The 19,209-nt window shown below is 37.2% G+C and overlaps 2 protein-coding genes and 1 long non-coding RNA gene across 3 annotated transcripts in view; 1 reads left to right on the forward strand and 2 right to left on the reverse strand.

The window, feature by feature from the left end:
* The window catches only part of fam171a2a (family with sequence similarity 171 member A2a), a 67,143-nt gene extending 54,678 nt beyond the window's left edge, over positions 1-12,465 (reverse strand). The window contains exon 1 of the mRNA XM_087244220.1: positions 12,294-12,465. Coding sequence (XP_087100346.1) covers positions 12,294-12,393 — 100 coding nt within the window. The 5' untranslated portion in view covers positions 12,394-12,465. The remainder of the gene's footprint in view (positions 1-12,293) is intronic.
* LOC141381180 (uncharacterized) lies at positions 4,100-11,769 on the forward strand. The gene is made up of 4 exons (XR_015480655.1): positions 4,100-6,000; positions 6,115-7,758; positions 7,801-8,952; positions 10,094-11,769. It is a non-coding gene; the product is annotated as an uncharacterized LOC141381180 (long non-coding RNA).
* Positions 12,466-14,608: 2,143 nt separating the features above from the next.
* The window catches only part of itga2b (integrin, alpha 2b), a 31,996-nt gene continuing 27,395 nt past the window's right edge, over positions 14,609-19,209 (reverse strand). The window contains exons 27-30 of the mRNA NM_001003857.2: positions 17,831-17,947; positions 17,628-17,729; positions 15,602-15,724; positions 14,609-15,244 (exon numbers count right to left, since the gene is read on the reverse strand). Of these exons, the coding sequence (NP_001003857.2) occupies positions 15,158-15,244; positions 15,602-15,724; positions 17,628-17,729; positions 17,831-17,947 (429 nt within the window). The 3' untranslated portion in view covers positions 14,609-15,157. The remainder of the gene's footprint in view (positions 15,245-15,601; positions 15,725-17,627; positions 17,730-17,830; positions 17,948-19,209) is intronic.

Consider the following 19,209-nt stretch of genomic DNA (forward strand, 5'->3'; position numbering starts at 1 on the left):
GTACTATAGGTCTGTATGTTCACTGATTTGAAGCAAAGCACCTGTAAGGCAAGTCATTTCATTTGGCCGTCATCATTGAAATGCCTCTCAGGCAGATTGCCAGGGCATTCTGTTTGACTAGGAAAACATTAAATTCTCCAAATTTACTTGCCTTAAATTAAATTTCATATTAAGAACTAACAATAAAATGTAAAAACAACTGTCTCTTTAGTTTAGTTAGTTATTTAGAAATTCACATCTGATCCCACTCCGCAGGCACAGGATGTTAAAATGATGTCACATTAACATTGTACCAACGTCATGGGACATGGCATTTTGTTTGGAAATGAAACTTGGGTTGACATCAGAACTCAATGGCAGGCTGACAAAGTTGTCTAATGTCAGACAGATAACCTAAACAACAGACGTTGATGTTGTATGGACGTTACTAATATGACGTCTATCTAACGCTGGATTTTGGTTGCCATATCTGACTAATACATGTCACTATTTGACGTCAATATGATTTTGGTTTCAGATGTTGGTTTGACGTTGGATTTTGGTCACTTTCCAACACAACCTAAAATCAACAAAATATCAACGTCATTTCACGTCATTATTGGACGTCAAAATAACATTGTCCTTAGACGCTGGTGTAGAGCTGAAGATCTTTGCCCGAACCTGACGGGAACTGGCGGGACCCGATGAGTTCGGGTAGGTTCGGGCTTAACTTCTATCATTTTAGACGAGGTCGGGTCGGGCCAGGCCGGCTTGGCTTGCGCAGTAAATGAACAGTCATGTGATGCATTTCAATTAGCGCTAGAAAGTGATCAAGTTGTTTGTTACAACATTAAAATCCCTCCCTGCAAAGGTGAAACAAAAGATGACGGAGAAGAAAAAAGAGCGAATTTTGACTGTGATCAGGCCAGCCACCAGTCCAAAAAGAACGGTCATTCTAGCCGCAAAGGTGTTTCAGTGGTCACTCATACACTGCGTATTACGGTAGAGCGCTAAACAGCAATGTATGTACAGAAAGCTGACAGGGAAGATGATGAGGTCACTCGCTACATTGAAACCGATGTCATGGAAAATTAAATGGATGTTCTTGGTTGGTAAAAGATGAACAAACAATCCTACCCAAAAGTTACAAAATTTGCCAGATTAGAACTATGCATCTCGCCCTATAGCAGCAGCAGTGAAAGGGTGTTCGGTGCAGCTGGACGCACCTTCCTGAGCGCAGGACTGCGCTAAAGCCATTTACAGTGGATTCAATAAGACTCCTTCACAAAAACACGTAGCCTGATCTTTGTGAGTAAAGGGTTTTTAAATTATAAGAAAATATTAATTAAACCATAAAATTGTAATGACAAAGTATACAGGCTAATGTTGGCATTAGGCTATTCTAAGCCTGAAGGCCAGATTGTAAAGAGAAGTGGCGAAACAAATCTCGCAGAGCCTTTAACTTAAATTCACCACTGCCAAATACCTGTCATAATTTAGAATTTATTTTAATTTAATTTGTTAAGAAAGAGTTCTTTACATTGGTGTGTTGGCCAATTTAAAGCCTAAAGTGTACCTGGGCCTATTTAGAGTGCTGAGATGTTACAATGTTACAGTTCTTTGTCTTAATTTCCAAGTGGCCTATAGCCTATGTTTGTTACGAATAAATTATGTTAAAACATATAAATGACTCATTCTTGAAAAAAAGGCAAAAGTGCCTGTGCACATTTGAATAATGTTGGGCTATAAACGGGTTAGGGCTTTATAAAGCTGTCAATCAAAATGTACCAGTCAGGCTCGGGCCAAATTCTGTCGGACCCGGGCCCCATCGGGGCAAATTTTTATGGCCCAATTACAGCTCTATGCTGATGATCTAAATCTAACCTAATGTTAACATCTTATGACAATATGTCTCTGCTGGGCAGCCTCTTCCCTGGAGAATCGTCAGTTTATAGTGATTGCTGATTGGCTCCTGTATTAGACCGACTTTTCCCTATTTATATGACTGTTAGAAAAGTATTTTCTATATAGTATGAATGAGAGTAATATGAATAGAACTCAGACATACTACGTCTGCCATTTGTCATGAACACGTGACCTACCCATGTTAGTTGCGTCACTTCACTTCATAAATTCTCTCACTTGGCATCATGGGATGGCATAGTGTCCATCAGATGCACACTTAAGAATCTCACCGGAAGTAGTAGGTCATCTGGGTACTTCTTTGTTTTTCGAATACTATGTATTCAGATTTCAGACATGCTTATATATTGTTTTACGCATACTATTAAAAATGGAAGTATGCAATTTCATTCATTCATTTATTTTCTTGTCAGCTTAGTCCCTTTATGAATCCGGGGTCGCCACAGCGGAATGAACCGCCAACTTAATCCAGCAAGTTTTTACGCAGCGGATGCCCTTCCAGCCGCAACCCATCTCTGGGAAACATCCACACACACATTCACACACACTCATACACTACGGACAATTTAGCCTACCCAATTCACCTGTACCGCATGTCTTTGGACTGTGGGGGAAACTGGAGCACCTGGAGGAAACCCACGCAAAGGCAGGGAGAACATGCAAACTCCACACAGAAATGCCAACTGAGCCTACTGAACCTACTGCACCACTACCTCGCCCCAGTATGCAATTTGGAATGCAGCTATTGATTTAAAGATGTATTTGCAATATGTACTATGTTTTTTTTTTTAAAATAACAACGTGCTTATTTAACATGGATGTAGCCAAAAAGTGCTCAAAACGATCTGCATTTACACATATCTGAAAGAAAAAAGCCAAAAAAATGCTGTATTATGTGTGCCAGGCCAGTATTTGGTGCTGTCAACTTATTGGTAAGCAGTACCTATATGGAAGTGATGATGTGTCATCATCAGTGGCTTGGTGTTTATGTATAAGTGCCGTGTGTGTAAGATGCGTCTCCACTTTTGGTTGTAATGTAACATGAAGAAAATCACTTGAGCCACAACACTACCACATACTCCACCACTGTTGTGAGTTTGTTTGCATTTGCCTTTATTCTACACTTCCCCCTAAACACGTACTAGACTCATGATATAATTTTGATTGTTTACATGGACATGACAACTGTATGTATTCATTGTATGTACTGTATGTATACATTCAAATGAAATCATTGTTATTGTGTAAACAAACAGGCAAAATGTAGAAATGTTTTGTTTCTGCATGAAAACTTTATGGTTTGCATGATGCCCTTTATACTGTAGCTGAGACTGACTTTGTTTCACTCATTTCCTTTTAGTGCAATAGAGTTATTCTGGTGCATTTGCTCGTCACAATTCATTGGTGACTATTATTATTTGTTTTATTAAATCATGGGCAATTTAGTTTTGTAATGTAGTCTCTAACAATTCTGTGGTAAAATATAATTTATTTAATCCCAAGTATAAAACTATGCTGCCTGGTGGCTTCAACTAAAGCATAAATAACACTGATGAACCAACACAATCTCATGGCAATTCATAACTTTTTGATTCAGTGGCTAATTCGTATGAATTCGTATGATCTCATTCATATAATTTAGTACGATTTGCTTATACCCCAATCACGATTGGGTTTAGGGCAGGCCAGGATTGGCTAATCGGGAGAACCAGGAGAATTCCTGGCAGGCCGGTCCGTTTTTTGGACGCGAGGGCCGGTGTTCCTAGCTGCTTGCACTCTCAGCAGTTGCACTTTTTTCATTTATTTCTTTGTTTGACCATAACCTCACTCTTTTTATTCATTATTTTGCCGCAGCTCCGCTCTTTTTATTTACTTTTTCGCAGTCTCGTGAGCAAAATGCAGCCCGCAGGTTAATAATGATCATCTTTAACCTGCGGGCTGCACCCCATTCCACCCCAAACAGCGGCACCTTAGTGAATATTAATTAATATTAACGAATATTACACCTGCTCAATGAAAATCAGATGATTCACTACATTAATAAATCTGACATAACTTGATCAGAAATCTAAAAAGGGGAGAAAAAAAAAAGAGTAGGGTAAAAAAAGAGTAGACATCAATAGCAGCAGTTAACTGTGCAGTACTTAACAGCGCCATCGTGGTCTAGTGGTTATCGCGTCACCAGAATATAATATAATTTTTTCATTTTCAGTGTTAAGACATAAAATACTGTTTGGGTTACTTATGTACGAGTACTTTTTTTTTTGATGGTGACGACCGTTAACAAAGGACTGGATATCTATAAAGAATTAATGTTCTCATATTTATGAAAAACATTTCAAGTTCTAAAGCAGCTGTGTTTTTGAAAAAGACATGTTAGTGTCATTTGAAACTGAATTGGAAATGACGTTATTTTAATATAGTCAGTCGATGACTGAGGTGGGCTGGTCTAAGGCTTGAAACTCCAGAGCTAAAAAGGAGTCCAACTCCGGCCCTGGTTTAGGGGCGGGGTTGGGTGACACACCTCCTTTTTAAAATCGTATGTTTTCATATGACTGAACTCATTTAGCCACTAAAATACCCACTAAACTAGCAAACGTTTCCTTATGAGATCGAGCTGGATGAACAACCCTTTTGCTAACAATTGGTTTCTAGGTTAACATCCAAAAATCAATTCCAACTGTTAGTAAATCCACTTCTGCAACCATACAGTCGCACTCTATTATAAACTGACCTATAACTGATATCATGGCTGATTTGATTACACTGGAGCTCTAAGAAGTCCTACAGGTTCCAAATTTCAATGACATCTAATAAAAGAATCATGCAGCACAATGCATCGATTGTGTCCCAAATAAAAGCACTGAGTGGCATGTCGGGGCAGCACTCAAACAAACAAGTGCTGTCATGGTAACACTTGTTTTTTTGCATGAGAAGAGGACGTAATACCCTCTTCAGAGGAATCTAATGATATATACTGGAAGTTGACAGTGCAATGACTCATTAGGTGATGACTGGACAGTACCTTAATCTTGCATATCAGACCAACATCCACTGTGAGAGGAATTGTACAGCTGTTTTTCACACTGCAAAACAGGCATAGTCAACACCTGCCTAAAGGCATAGACGGATACACTAAAATCTCCAGCAGTCAGTTTGCATTAGTATCTTTTCTGGCCTTCCCTCGCCAGGCTTTTGTCCCAAATCAGAGGTGGCGGCTCTAGGTGTCAGCTTGATTAGGACGGTGATGTGCAAGCCGTGCCACTGCAAAAACCCATCAGGATAACAATATTTCACGCTCTGGTAGAGGCTTTGCACCGTGTCAGTGACAAACATCTGATGCCTCACTGCGATTCACACTAAAACTCAATACTTGAGCTCACTGCTGCAAAGCTATGCTGATAGATCAGGACTGTAAAAGGATTCACACAAGTATAGAAAAATCTATGAGACAATCTGCGTCAAATTTCCTGAACATCAGAATGAAACTACAGAAGTGAAAGGAAGTTGCCCTGCCATCCTGCCATTGTGTTTCGAAGCTTGTTTGACCACACATGCTGTGATTTGCAATTCTTGGAGCTGAGAGAAAACACCAGATTCATTTCAGCTTGACGATATCACACGACTAGACTTGACTCGGGAGGAATGAATAAGTTTGTAGGAACTCGATAATTATGTGAGAAAATTTGTCACTTTGCAGTGATTAGCCATGGTTTTCCCAATCTAACAGTAATAAATGATCTTAATTTATTGTAATCAATAAGATTGAAAGAAGCTTTTTGTAGGAAAAAGACAGAAAAACAATAGACAAACAGATAGAGGAAGACAGATAGAGACAAAATATAGTCAGGCAGACAGCCAGAGACAGACAGATAGAGGCAGACTAAATTGGCAGTGCATAATGCACCTAAAAGTGGTTTGCAATCCACCAATAAACAAGAGAAGAAAGAGACAAAAAGACAGACAGATACAGTATATAGACAGACAGATAGAGACAAACATACTGACAGGTAGAAACAGAGAGAGATAAAGGCAAACAGACTGATATATAGACAGATAGAAAGACAGACAGATATATAGTCAGACAGACAGACAGAGGTACGCAGAGACAAAAAAATAGATAGATGGATGGATGGATGGATGGATGGATGGATGGATGGATGGATGGATGGATGGATGGATGGATGGATGGATGGATGGATGGATGGATAGATAGATAGATAGATAGATAGATAGATAGATAGATAGATAGATAGATAGATAGATAGATAGATAGATAGATAGATAGATAGATATAGTCATATAGTCAGACAGACAAAACAGACAGACAGACAGACAGAGACAAAAAATAGACAGATATACAGACAGATATATAGAGACAGACAGACAGACAAAGACAAACAGAGACAGAAAGAAAAATAGATATAGTCAGACAGACAAAAACAGACAGACAGACAAACAGACAGAGACAAAAAATAGACAGATATACAGACAGATATATAGACAGACAGAAATTTAGACAGATTGATAGAGGCAGACAGAAACAGAAAGACAGAGAGTCAGTCAGACAAAAAAAGACAGACAGAGACAATAAATAGAGAGACAGACAAAAAGATAGACACAGATAGACAGACACACAGACATACAGTAAGACAGATTGATAGAGGCAGACAGAAACAGAAAGACAGACAGACAAACAGACAGACAGAGACAAAAAATAGATATTTAGACAGAAAAAAAGACAGAATTCTTGCTGCTAATTTGACTTCTTTATATGTAAAAACTTTGAAACGTCACATGTTTTTGACAGACTACAATTTAAATGTTTCCCATCAGCACAACAATGAGGGCTTAGTCAGCGGAGCACTTTCCAGTAGACTGCATTGCAATAAAACATGGATAAAACAGATCCTAGGCTTTTAAAATCGTCATCCAGGGTCTCTCTCTCTCTCTTCGCTCTGGGACAGGGAACTCACACATAGTTTTATTATGTGGCTTCACCTTAAGGTTTCTCTTCAAACAATTCCAGCACAAGCTTAAGCAGTAATGAACTTCTGATGTCATCCGAAAAACCTCTAATGACTTTTCATGACACTGATATCTAACCACCAAAAGAAAGAGAGAGAAAAAAAAACTGCTAACAGTCGAAGTTTCAAATGCAGCATTACAGAGTTTCTTTAAATGGGTCAAGATAAGAGCAAACTATCAGGCTGAAACACCCATGGCTGAGTTTGTGAGCTGCTTAGTGCAGAGACCAATGGAGCAAAGAAGCTCCAAGCCCACATTAATATTCATCAGAAGTTGCTGAAGAAGAAAAGGAGTTCCACAAAAGAGTTTACACAAACAGCTCCTAAAGATCCGCTCGCTCCTGTTGTGACAAACTGCCACCAGACTAGAGTGACAAAACTAGTGCAAGTAAATTTAAAAATTTGTCTTCAAAAATGCTCAAGTAACTTGAAATGTTCCCATTCCTAAGAAAAATATAAGAAAAGAGAAATTTAAGAAATAAAAGTGTCAGAAAAAAAGTGGTTATAAATGGCCCGTTTCCACTGAGTGGTATAGTATGGTACGGGTCACCTTTAGTAGGCTTGCGTTTCCACTGCCAAAAAGGTACCAATGGTGTATGATAGAAAGTTTCAGTCCACGTCATTCTCGCTCAAGGAAATGTCAAAGTAAAGATGTATGGGTCGTTCACATATCATACGAAAAGCTCTTCTCACATAACAGATGCTTAATACACAAAAATACTTGTGCATAAATGTTCATCACTACCCTTTCTATAAATATGATTTGATTTACTGCGGATCAATGATAGTGAAATAGCCTGCTATAACTCATGCAGCCACTTGTTAAAAAGTCATTTCGTCATTCTGAGTTTATAATAGGCATTGATAGTAGTTAAACATGTCAGTTTGTTCATGCATTAGGTTGCTGAAAGAATCATTTGCTCCTTTGTTTTTTCAGGCTTCACTCTCGCGTTTGTCTGTTTCTGAAAGGATCTGATGTCAGAAGCACTTCAAAATCTTGCACACATTATTATCATCAGCCCTAGAAGTTTGTTATTTTAAATGTAAAAATTGGAACTGGAAGAAAATGAAAACGCTTGCACTTTTAGGTGGCCTCGTAAAACAAAAACAGGACACAGCAGATTTTGTTCTTCTTGGCTTTTAGGCTGTTCATCAAGATGACGACAAGGTTTGTTTGAGCTTGGGTTGACCATGGCTCGTTATTATATGTATATATTATTACAGTGTTATGTGTTACAGTGTTATGTCTCGGCTGTGTATTTAAAAATGGCACTTTCTTTGTTTTCATTTTCCTGGCTTGTGTACGCCCTAGTGACGTTTCTCTGTAAACCAATAGCGTTAAAGGGTCACAAAACACCAAAACACATTTTATGAGCTGTTGACAGTCATATATGTGTCCCACACAGCTAAAAACACTATTACGACACATATATTGCACTAAAAAGTGAAAATTGGTTGTTTTTACGTTGTTTCGAGCAAATTTGTTCTTCTGGTTTGAAACTAATTTATGTCACACCGATTAAATCCTTGCATGTATTCCAGAGTGTAGACTGGCTGTCTGTACCTGGAAGTACTTCATGACATCTCTGAGTGTGCAGCAGGAATAACATACACGGCTTTCTGACGCTACCTACCATGTGCTTCTAATTTACAGGAAATGCAAAGGGTTTTTCTATCTCTCATTTGCCGTGCAGAATCAAAAATTGCATTAAGAATACACGCTTCCAGCAGTTCCTCGAATCAAATATCTTGTTTGTCATGAGCGGCATGAATGAAATGTTCCTAAATGAAAGTGCCAAACTGCAGTTAAAGTCCACCATTTAATAATTTGGCAAATAATTTGATTACTGATGTCCATGTAAACACAGTTACTGTCTTTCTCCACAGCGTGTGTGTGTGTGTGTGTTTGTTTTGTCCGACACTCCCACCTACACAGAGCTAGACACACCCACTTTCCTGACTTTTTCCAAACTAGAGGTGTGAAAACACCCTGCTGAAACAGGGGGGTTTCGTGGCCATTTAGGCCCCGTTTACACTAGTGCGTTTTAGTTTGAAAACGCATAAGTTTTGCTACGGTTACGCCATCCGTCCACACTATGCCGGAGTTCTCGAGCGCCGAAAACGGAGCTTTTTGAAAACGCTGGAAAGGCCGTTTTCATTCTAAAACGCTGCTGCTCCGTCTCAGTGTGGATGGGGAAAGACGAAGACATCTGAAAACGGAGGCGGGGCTGCAAACGTTCGCCTATCTGATTGGGGCTTTTCCTCAATATTAAGTAGCCCACACACAGTTCAGTCTCGCATCCTCTTCTTGTAAGTTAAGACTTCGCAAGTTTGATCAAGGCTGCAGTCTCCCCCTTCTCAGTTTGATATGGAAAACATACCGAAGACACGGGTAAATCTTCAAAGGGAACAGTGTACTTTATAACTTCATTCACATCACCCTGGCTACGTTGTTTCACTTTCTCAACAATAAAATGTAAACATGATTTAAGGAACTGCCTATTTTCTTTTTAATATTAGCAACTTAACAGACAGCAGAAATGTTGAGGCGTCGTGCTGCATATATGAGCGTCATCTTCACTGTGTGGATATTTATAACAAAACGGAGCCTATAACAACTGCCTCCTTTCAATTTCAGTGAAAATACGAAACGCACCCTCTCTTTTGCTGAAAATCAGTTTTAATAATCGATAATTATAAAAGTATAACATACAATAAGTTTATACATTGTAGGAAATAAAGACGAGCGATCAGTCAATGTACCTGGATTAATCATTAACTTATCTTTGCGCTTAACCAAAACATGTTACCCGTGAACAAGTAACTTAATAGATTCCAATGACCAAAGTCAGGGAATTGGCCTATGTCGTTAGATAAAGACAAAAACATGAATGAAATATCACGTTTAGCAAATATAGTGAGATTAGATCCAGCGGGAGATGCTTGATGAGCAGTCCGACAAGCAGAGCTCTCATCTGGGTAGAAATGCTAGAGCGCTTGCCCGAGAGTGTGTGTGTGATCACGTGATGTGCGTTTTCAGCGTTTTGGTGTGGACGGAGAGCAGTTCAGAAACGCTGGGTAAAACGCGAGTGTGGACGCGGATCGTTTTCATTCTACAACGCCGTTTTAAAACTAAAACGCACTAGTGTAAACGGGGTCTTAAGCTGCACATCTAGCTCCACATTTTTGTACCCTTTTGTTGTGCTAGGTACCCTTTGCAAAGGGTACCCAAAAAGGGGTATGGTACAGTTTGCTTTTTGGAATCTTTTGACTGTGTAAACGGCCATAAAGTGTACTGAACTGTACCGTGCCACTCAGTGGAAACGGGCCAAAACTTTAATCCACACCCCTTTGCAGACCCATCCATTAATTACCACTGCCCAAGGTGAACAAATAAATTTAGTGTCCAGCTACAAGTATTTAGACCCCGTTTACACTAATGCGTTTTAGTTTGAAAACGCATAAGTTTTGCTACAGTTACGGCATCCGTCCACACTACGCCTGAGTTTTTGAGCGCCGAAAACGGAGCGTTTTGGAAACGCTGGAGAGGCCAATTTCATTCTGAAACAATGCTGCTCTGTCTCAGTGTGGATGGCGAAAAACGGAGACATCTGAAAACAGAGGCGTGGCTGCTGAGTTCGCTACCTGATTGGGGCATTTGTTTCATTGCGTATTCTTCCCTGATTTATCAAGCCCCTATCACATGACTATAACACATGGCTTTAACGCTACTGGAAGACAGCAGACCAGCCTTCACTGTAAACAACAACATGACACAGAAATGGGAGCGTTGTTTGCATTATTTTCTGTTTTAGGCGCCATTGTGCAGTTATTCATTTGTTACGTTTAGTAACAACTCGACCTCGTCATCTGTCCACAAAACTTCGGGCCTCATGGCCAGGTAACTCTTGTAAATGAGAACTTGATCTCAATGGGTTTTTCATCAGGTTAAATAAAGAAACATAATCAAACTAGATAACTCCTTGGATTTACTTTTTTTTTTAAGTTAAGTGGTTGTAAAAAAATAATTTGGGTTGAATTTAAACAAACAAATTAAGCTGAACATTAATTTGATTGTTTAACTTCAACCCATATACATTGTTTGCAACGTTTTTCAGAAATCGTAGATGTCATAAAAATATTAAGTGTAGTGTAAATAGACCATTTTGAGGGATGTAAACGATAATAATGGTCCTAACGTATAGCTGTTTTATTTTCCATAGCTTCTGAGAATGCAAAAAGGTCCACATTTTGATAAATAATGGTGTTGCAGCTGTTTTAATGTGAAGGTATGATTTAATTGCCTCTTGAAATAGTTTGACAACAAGCAGGAAATGTTCATGGTTCAATGGTTTTTCCAACAGAGATTGACATGGTCTATAATTCTAAAATTATAAGTGTTTGTAATTATACAAATCAAGATATGAACCAGTTCCGTTACAATGCGTTTACTCACTTTTTTATAAAGTAAAGTAACTTATTTCGTTAAATAACATTTTAGTGTGTATAAGATGCATTAACATGACTTGATAACAATGTTTTAATTTTTTTATTGGTTTCTGTTCATTTACAAAACTCATATATGGAAAACATATTTATAGTCACTTTTTAACATCCAGAAAATATGTTGAAATCTGCGCTCTAGTAGTCTTATTAACCTTTGCATACCTAAAGTTCGCACTTCATATGGTCGCTACTCATTTAAATTTTCTGCTACTGATGCTTGTAATCATCTGCAGCAGACATTAAAGCTCAACACTTTTATTCCACTATCATCCTTTAAAAAGTCAACCCAGTTAACTATCTATTTCACCAGAATAAATTATATTTATTTTATTCTACATATTAATTATTTAAAATCTAAATAAAAAAGTATTACCTATACTTTTATATACTAGCCTATAGAATTCTAACCTAAGTTTTAAAGACCTAAGTTATAAACAATTCATTAATTAAACTGCGAGTTTTTTATTTAACTGTGTGTGTATATGTGGGCTCGAAAAAATAGATTTAGAACAGTTACTAGAGACTGAGCACTGCTTTAAATCAAGATTTTTCAGTGATACAAACGCCACATTAAACTCTCTGAAGCTCAGGGCCCGCTAAACCAACTTCTTCTCTTTTGGACACACGGTGGGGTCATCAGAGGGGCCGAACAGTTAGTTTGAAATCCTTTGTTTCTAAACTGTAACTCCCAAAAGGCTCTAAAGTAAATGTGCGCAAAAGCAACGGCGTGTGATAAATTGCCGTGAGCTCAAATGCGGCGGTTACATAATAATAAAGAATCGCTGTTGCAGATCATCGCGGCGGAGTCACATTCAAACACATTCAAACAACGGATGCTCGATTCTCAAATAAACTCACCAACTGGTCCCGGGCTCGGCAGTGATTTCGCCAGCGACCTCCAAGCACTACAGAGGAAAAGAAAAAGCGCAAAGAAGCGGGAGGCGCGCTGTGGACGCATTTTTACAGCGGCATCGTCAAATCCTCCTGAAGTAGCAGTTCATCCATGTTTCTTTGCGGGATGGCATTGACTGACTGTTCAGAAGTGCGGTTGCCGCTGGTGCCCACTCCCTTCCCGAGCACTGCTGCTCCGCGGCTTTCAGTCCTGCCGTCCCAGATGGGAGGGGGGATCCTGAAGCGATGTACCCCTGTGCGCCCTCTGCCGGACATGGGTCAGTTTAAGCTTGGGAAAAATATTAATGAACTGCTCTTTTGAGAAATTTTCAGTGGTGGAAAGAGTACTCAAGTAAACGTACCATTACTTAGTACCAAAAATGTAGTGCTGCAAGTAGAGTAAAAGTATTTGTTGTAAATAGAGTAATGAGTATTACGTTGTGAAAAGCTGATGTAATTATATGTAATTTGTGGATGTGTGTGTAAACGTAACATTCTGTAGTGCTTTGTGATTGTTTAAGGCCATTTCAGTCCTCATAGAGTACACATCTCTTATCTTCTCGCATGTAATGATTTCGAAAATCTTCTTGGACACTTTTAATTACACTTTGATGCACTTTTAATGATTCCAAACAGTTTGCTGTATTTATAAATCGCCCATGTTTCGAGGTTCAGAATGATGCGATTAACCTTCTATATGCGATTTGATTGGACAGGAATCACATGACTTTTTTTTAATGTCCATGGACAGGAAATGATAACGTAGTGACTGCAGTTTAAAGGAAAGTTGTGGAGTAAATGTACCAATACAGCACTAAAATTTTCTCGAGTGAAAGTAAAAAAACACAGTTTTAAACTACTTAGTAAATTAAAATTTTTGAGAAAAACTACTCGGTTAAAGTGATTTGAGTATTTGTAATTTGCTACTTTACATCACTGGAAATGTCATTTTTAAGAGTTCACACTTAGCTGATGATTGATTCATAAGATCCACAAGCCCGGGGTTCCCCCCGTTTGTAAGGCGAAAGGGAAGTTTGAGCTCAGGTAGATCTCGAGAACTCCCCCGCTCATTATATGGCTAATGGCAATTAGGAATTGCTTATCAATGGTGAAAAAGAGCTTATCAATGGTGAAATAAGAGCTTATCAATGGTGAAAATTTGGTTTGGTCATTTTAAATTCACCTATGTCACATGTCTTTGGACTGTGGGAGAAAACTGGAGAACCCAAGTGAGCACGGATAGAACATGCACACTCTACACATAAACGCCTACTGGCCAAGTAAGAATTTGAACCAATGACATTCTTGCTGTGAGGCAACAGTGCTAACACTGGGCCGGCGTGCTGCCAGTCAAGAAAAGGAGGGAGGAGGGTGCAAGGGGGATTATTCAAGATGAAGATATAAAGGTAAGAAACTCTGATTATTTATAGTGAGTTAGGAATCATCCGATAGGTGAATCCTGCGTTATTAATGCAGGACCAGCTGCAGTCAATCATAAGCACGTGATCCTCTCAAAATAAGTTTATAAATAAACTCCTCTAAAATGGCTCGCCATCGAAACAGTAATGTAAGGTGTAAGCTCAAAAAAGAAGATTTTTTGCTGTTTGTTCAAATTACTTTAAGTGAGCTGAAATAACTCACATTTAAGAGTTTTTTTTTTGGAGGGACAACTTAATTGTTTTATGTTCAATCCACTTAGTTGTTAATAGTTAACTTAAATGATTTGTGTGTGTGGAAACCTTCATTTTTACAGTGTAGTCTGAAATGAAATGGCTAAATTAAACTTGCTAATTTTCAATCTCACAATTCAGACCTCTCCCCCCATTTGCAGCTTTGAGTCAATTGCTAAGTTACAGTTCACAGTTCTCAAATAGAGATTCAGAGTTTTTAGTCATAGAAGCAATTTAAAAAAGACAATTCTGAATTTATATTCAAAAAATCATATTGTTGTATAAATTGTACATATTTAGACTTTCTCACAATTCCAAGTTTCTATATAGCATTTCTGACAATTTTCTATAAAAACTGTAACTTCACTTACAGTTTATCCAGCAATATGTAACAATTCTGACCTATTTTCCTCCAATTTTAATTTCCAGTTCCTAATTTTAGTTTACAAAAGTTCACAATTGTAAAATGTTCCCCTCAAAACTACAAAATATGAACGCTTTTCTAAATGAAAACAGTGAGATAATAACTCACAAATTCAAACAGAAAAGTCACAACTGCCACATAAATGTTAAAACCCCTTTTTTAGAAGGCAGAAATAAGCTTTCATAACATTTTTTTTAGTTTATTTGGTAGTTTATTACTCAATTATTGTCTTGCTGGTAATGTAAATAGTCTTGCATCCTGAAAGTAACATTGAGGTAAAATTGTGTTGCTTAAACATAGGGCATTGAGATTACACATTTTAGACTTTCAATGCCAGCAACATCAACAAAACACCAATGAATGAAATGACAAAATGAATGATTAAAGAATAATAGTGCTTTTCCCAGTAAGTTAGATAACGTACTGTAAAATTTCACATAATTCTAATATAAATATTATGTCCAATATGAATATTAAATGTCCAAAGTTCTAAAGCTCATGATCATTGCCCATCTGAAGTATTAAAAGTTACAGGCCAACATAAATTGAAAATTGAAAAGTAAATCAGCTTCTATTTTAGCCTGGGTGTGAATGGTGGCTGATTATCTGATTCCTGCCACTCCATATAAATCACACTGACAGATATTTTACAAAAGGACAAAGTATAGAATATAATTTAGCAAACACAATTTTAAAAGTCATACAGCATCACAAAGCTCAAGATTTGCAGTCTGACTTCAGTCTCCATTCAGCTGCTGAGTGACATCATCATCATCATCGTCATCATTATCAGATGGAGGACGGTTACGCTTGAAAAACCCCATCTTAAAACATACAGAGTTTTATAATATTGTTAACATGGATGAAGATTCAAGGTGTAAGCATGATCTGTTAACTTAACAGAGATGTTTGTTTATCTTTATCTAGTACAGGGGTGGGCAACCCTGTTCCAGGAGAGCCCCTTACCTGCAGATTTTAGTTGCTACCCATATCAAACACACCTGAATCAATTAATTAGGACCTGAACAACACGTGATAATTACAGGCAGGTGTGTTTGATATGGGTTGCAACTGAAATCTGCAGGAAGGTGGCTCTCCAGGAACAGCGTTGGCCACCCCTGAGCTCGCAGATCTTTAAGGGACAATTATAGCTCCCTCTGCTGTTAAACCCATAGAAGTACCTTCCAGAAGATGGTGCTCAGCGCAGCCAATAGAAGCAGTCCAGCGACGATTGACACTACGATCCACCACAAAGGTACCTCCTCTTGTCCATCAGGGCTTCGCCAAATTATTTTTGTGTGAGTCTACATAGATAGAGCTTTTTTATTACGAGCCCAGTGCTTACAGTAGCTGTCCTTCCAGGAAATCATTTGATATTTTTTTGTGTGTGGCCTAAAATATCTGATTGGGGGCAGCTTTTCTCAAAAAATTCTCTTCAAATCATCTTTAGTTCTATAGCACTTTCACAATGTAGATTGTGTATAACCAGCTTATTATTGGAACTTTAAAAAATTGAAACAAAATTTGTATCAGAATGTGCCATATTTATTTATTTATTTATTTTTGATTGGCTGTTTTGCTGTAAAAATATACATTCAGTTTTATGATGTAAAAAACTGTAAAATGTATTACTTTTTTGATCTTAATAACAGTTGGGCTCGATAATTTTATTAATGATCAAAATAAACACTTTGTAGAAAAATCTTTATTAGCGTAATCATTAGTATTACAAAAATTATGCTAAAATATGTTTATCAAATAAGATATGGCTGCATTACTTTGTGTTTTGCCCACCACAATAGCATTACAGAACCTTCATCGTGAGCTTAAACTTTTAAGATATCTTACTAAAGACAGATTAATGGAAGAAGGCAAAAGATTAGACTTAGATGCATATACTTAAACAGCAAGACCAACAAATTGCTAATTTTGGCCCGGTTTGAAGCACTTAATAAAACTGAGAAGTAAAATGATCTACATATTATTCAATAAAAATAATTATAGTAAAAAATAATATAAAAATTAAATATTGTATATGTACACAAATATAAATAAGCAAATAAATAGAATAAACGTCGGGCTCAAAAATCTATGAAAATCTGCGGTTTTCTGTGGGCACAGATTTTGTGCGATATATAAATATCTTTGAAAAAAAGAGTTTATTGGATGCTGATTAGCTGTCAGATTTAACTGCTAAATAAAGAGTTTTGATTGGTTCCATATGATATATACAGTGCTCAGCATAGAGTTCATTCCATTTTGAAAATGAATATTTTTCTCTATTTCTCAGTGAATATAGGCGATGTATTTTGGTGCATTCAAACAAAACTTTTATTAAACAGATATAGTTATTAAAATAATATTTTAATCACCAAATATATTTAGAAATTGAACGAAATTACTATTAAATTCAAGCTAAATATTGCAAAAAAATAAAAAATTAAAATCAACAAAACTAAATTTGTAAATTTTTTTGCTTCTCTTGATTTTTCCTCTTTTTAAATTTGTATTTAATATTTTTTTATAACATAAATTTGGGTGTACCTGTCTTTGGACCGTTATCATAAGTTATTTTATTAGATAAGCTCCAGATTTGGCTTCAGTGCTGACTAATCTAATGTATATGCAAAAATATAATATTGTGTAGCTTCCTATTAAAATATTAATTTAAAAGATAGATTTTGTAAGGGGTGCACTTATATATGCTGAGCACCGTATACCATTCTCATGATATCACATTAGCCATTAAAAAGCCATGACATGTCAGGCTTTTGTGTTTTTGATGCCTCTATCACAGCCTAATGCAAGAAGGGCTGGGCAATACATTGAATATTAGGAATAACTTTGTTGACGATGTAAAATGAAAATATTACACATATAAATGTAAAAAAATGAAATATTACACATATCGAATATTTCAAATTCAAGTGCAAGCTCCTCTGAATTAGTGGAACTGCACCTCAACGTTTTTTTTAAAAATCGATTTAATTCGATTTAAAATATGTCTTTTACCTGTTTATTTTAATATTATTACATGAATAAGTCATTTTAAAACATAGCTAACATATACAACTTTTCTAGGGAAATGTCATATTATAAGAATTATCGCTATCGTCTGATTTAGTAAATTCTGCAATCTCACAATCTCAGAATCCTGTGGGGACTGTCATAAGTTACATGATAAAACTCAATGCAGTAATGCCTCACCTCTGCTTTTCCTGTGGGCAACACATCAGGCTGGATTTTTGAGGGCACATTCATCACCTCATAGTGAGCCGTGGAGTGAAGAACGTAATTTACATAAGGTCTCTGGAGAGAATGAAAATGCACACAGAGAGAAAGAGTAAGGGCTATAAGTATGAGATGACTTCATTAAATGTTTACAGTTAATTTTTTAAAGTTTCACCCACCTTTAAGAAAGTTTGTACCCACAGCCTGCTCATCACTCTCACAATGGCCCTCTCGTCTCTCTGCAGACCCGCAGCAACACAGTCAAACACAACACACTGCTCACTGCTAGAACAGTTCTACACAGAGACAGGGGAATTTTGAACAATTTATTCATTCAGATTAAAAATATATAGTTTTATGAAGCCTGAAAGATGCATTTGCACAAACTGTGTTTAAAATTGTAAAACTCAAAATCTCAAGGAATAGTTTACTAAAATGCAAATTTTGCTTTTAATTCTTTCAGGCTATTTAGCATTATAAATGTTTTATATAATACTCAGTTTCTCACAAAACCTGATTGTTTTCATTTACAAGACTTCAGTCTAACCTCAGGACTCTGTATTAAAGGGTAGTTCATATAAAATATGTAAATTCTACAATCATTTATGCATAAACCTGTTTGAATTTCTTTCTTCTGTTGAACACAAAGGGAGATATGTCAAATTTTACAATATATGAGCATTCTCACACTCCTAGCAATGTAATGTGGCTGTATATCAGCACTGGTGTGAAGCGTGCGTTGTCTCACCAGTCACAATATACAGCCACATCGCGTGCTATGAGTGTGATATTGCATTTATACAACAGTTCGACTGAATAATCGTGTGTATAAAAAAATCAAATCAAACCCGGAGAGTCTAAAAACCCTTTTGTAAGAGGAACTAATTTCTTCCGTCATTCCTTCACATCTGCCGCTGACATCAGAACAGCAGAAGCCATTATTTGAATGATTCTCCAGCGTATTGTCTAAAGTGATGAAAAAACTGGGGATTTTGCTCACATTTTAAGATAATTAGGCTGAACTGCATGAAATGCCATCAGTCTACTACAGAGATTTCCTTGTATTTCTTTGTTGCATAAAGGAGATCACAATAGTACTATGGTATAAATACAACACTACAAAATACAAAAGAGAGAGAGATTGACTTAGAAAGTCATTTATCTGTTTAATTAAGATTTGATCAGCTGTAGTTTGAAATTACACTGTTTCTTTCTAAGGGCTTATTATGCATTCTCTATCGCCATCATGTGGATGAACATCGTCAATAGTCTTTGCCCAAAGACAGGCTAATGGCCGCCGACGCGCTGTCTCTCAGAAATTCATTCATTAATTTTCTTTTTGGCTTAGTCCCTTTATTAATCCGGGGTCGCCACAGCGGTATGAACCGCCAACTTATTCAGCACATTTTTACGCAGCGGATGCCCTTCCAGCTGCAACCCATCTCTTTGAAACATCCACAAACTCTCATTCACACACACTCATACACTACGGACAATTTAGCCTATCCAATTCACCTGTACTGCATGTCTTTGGACTGTGGGGGAAACCGTGGCACCC

Source organism: Danio rerio, chromosome 3 (genome assembly GCF_052040795.2).
Source record: "Danio rerio strain M-AB ecotype USA chromosome 3, GRCz13ab, whole genome shotgun sequence".
Classification (NCBI taxonomy): domain Eukaryota; kingdom Metazoa; phylum Chordata; class Actinopteri; order Cypriniformes; family Danionidae; genus Danio; species Danio rerio.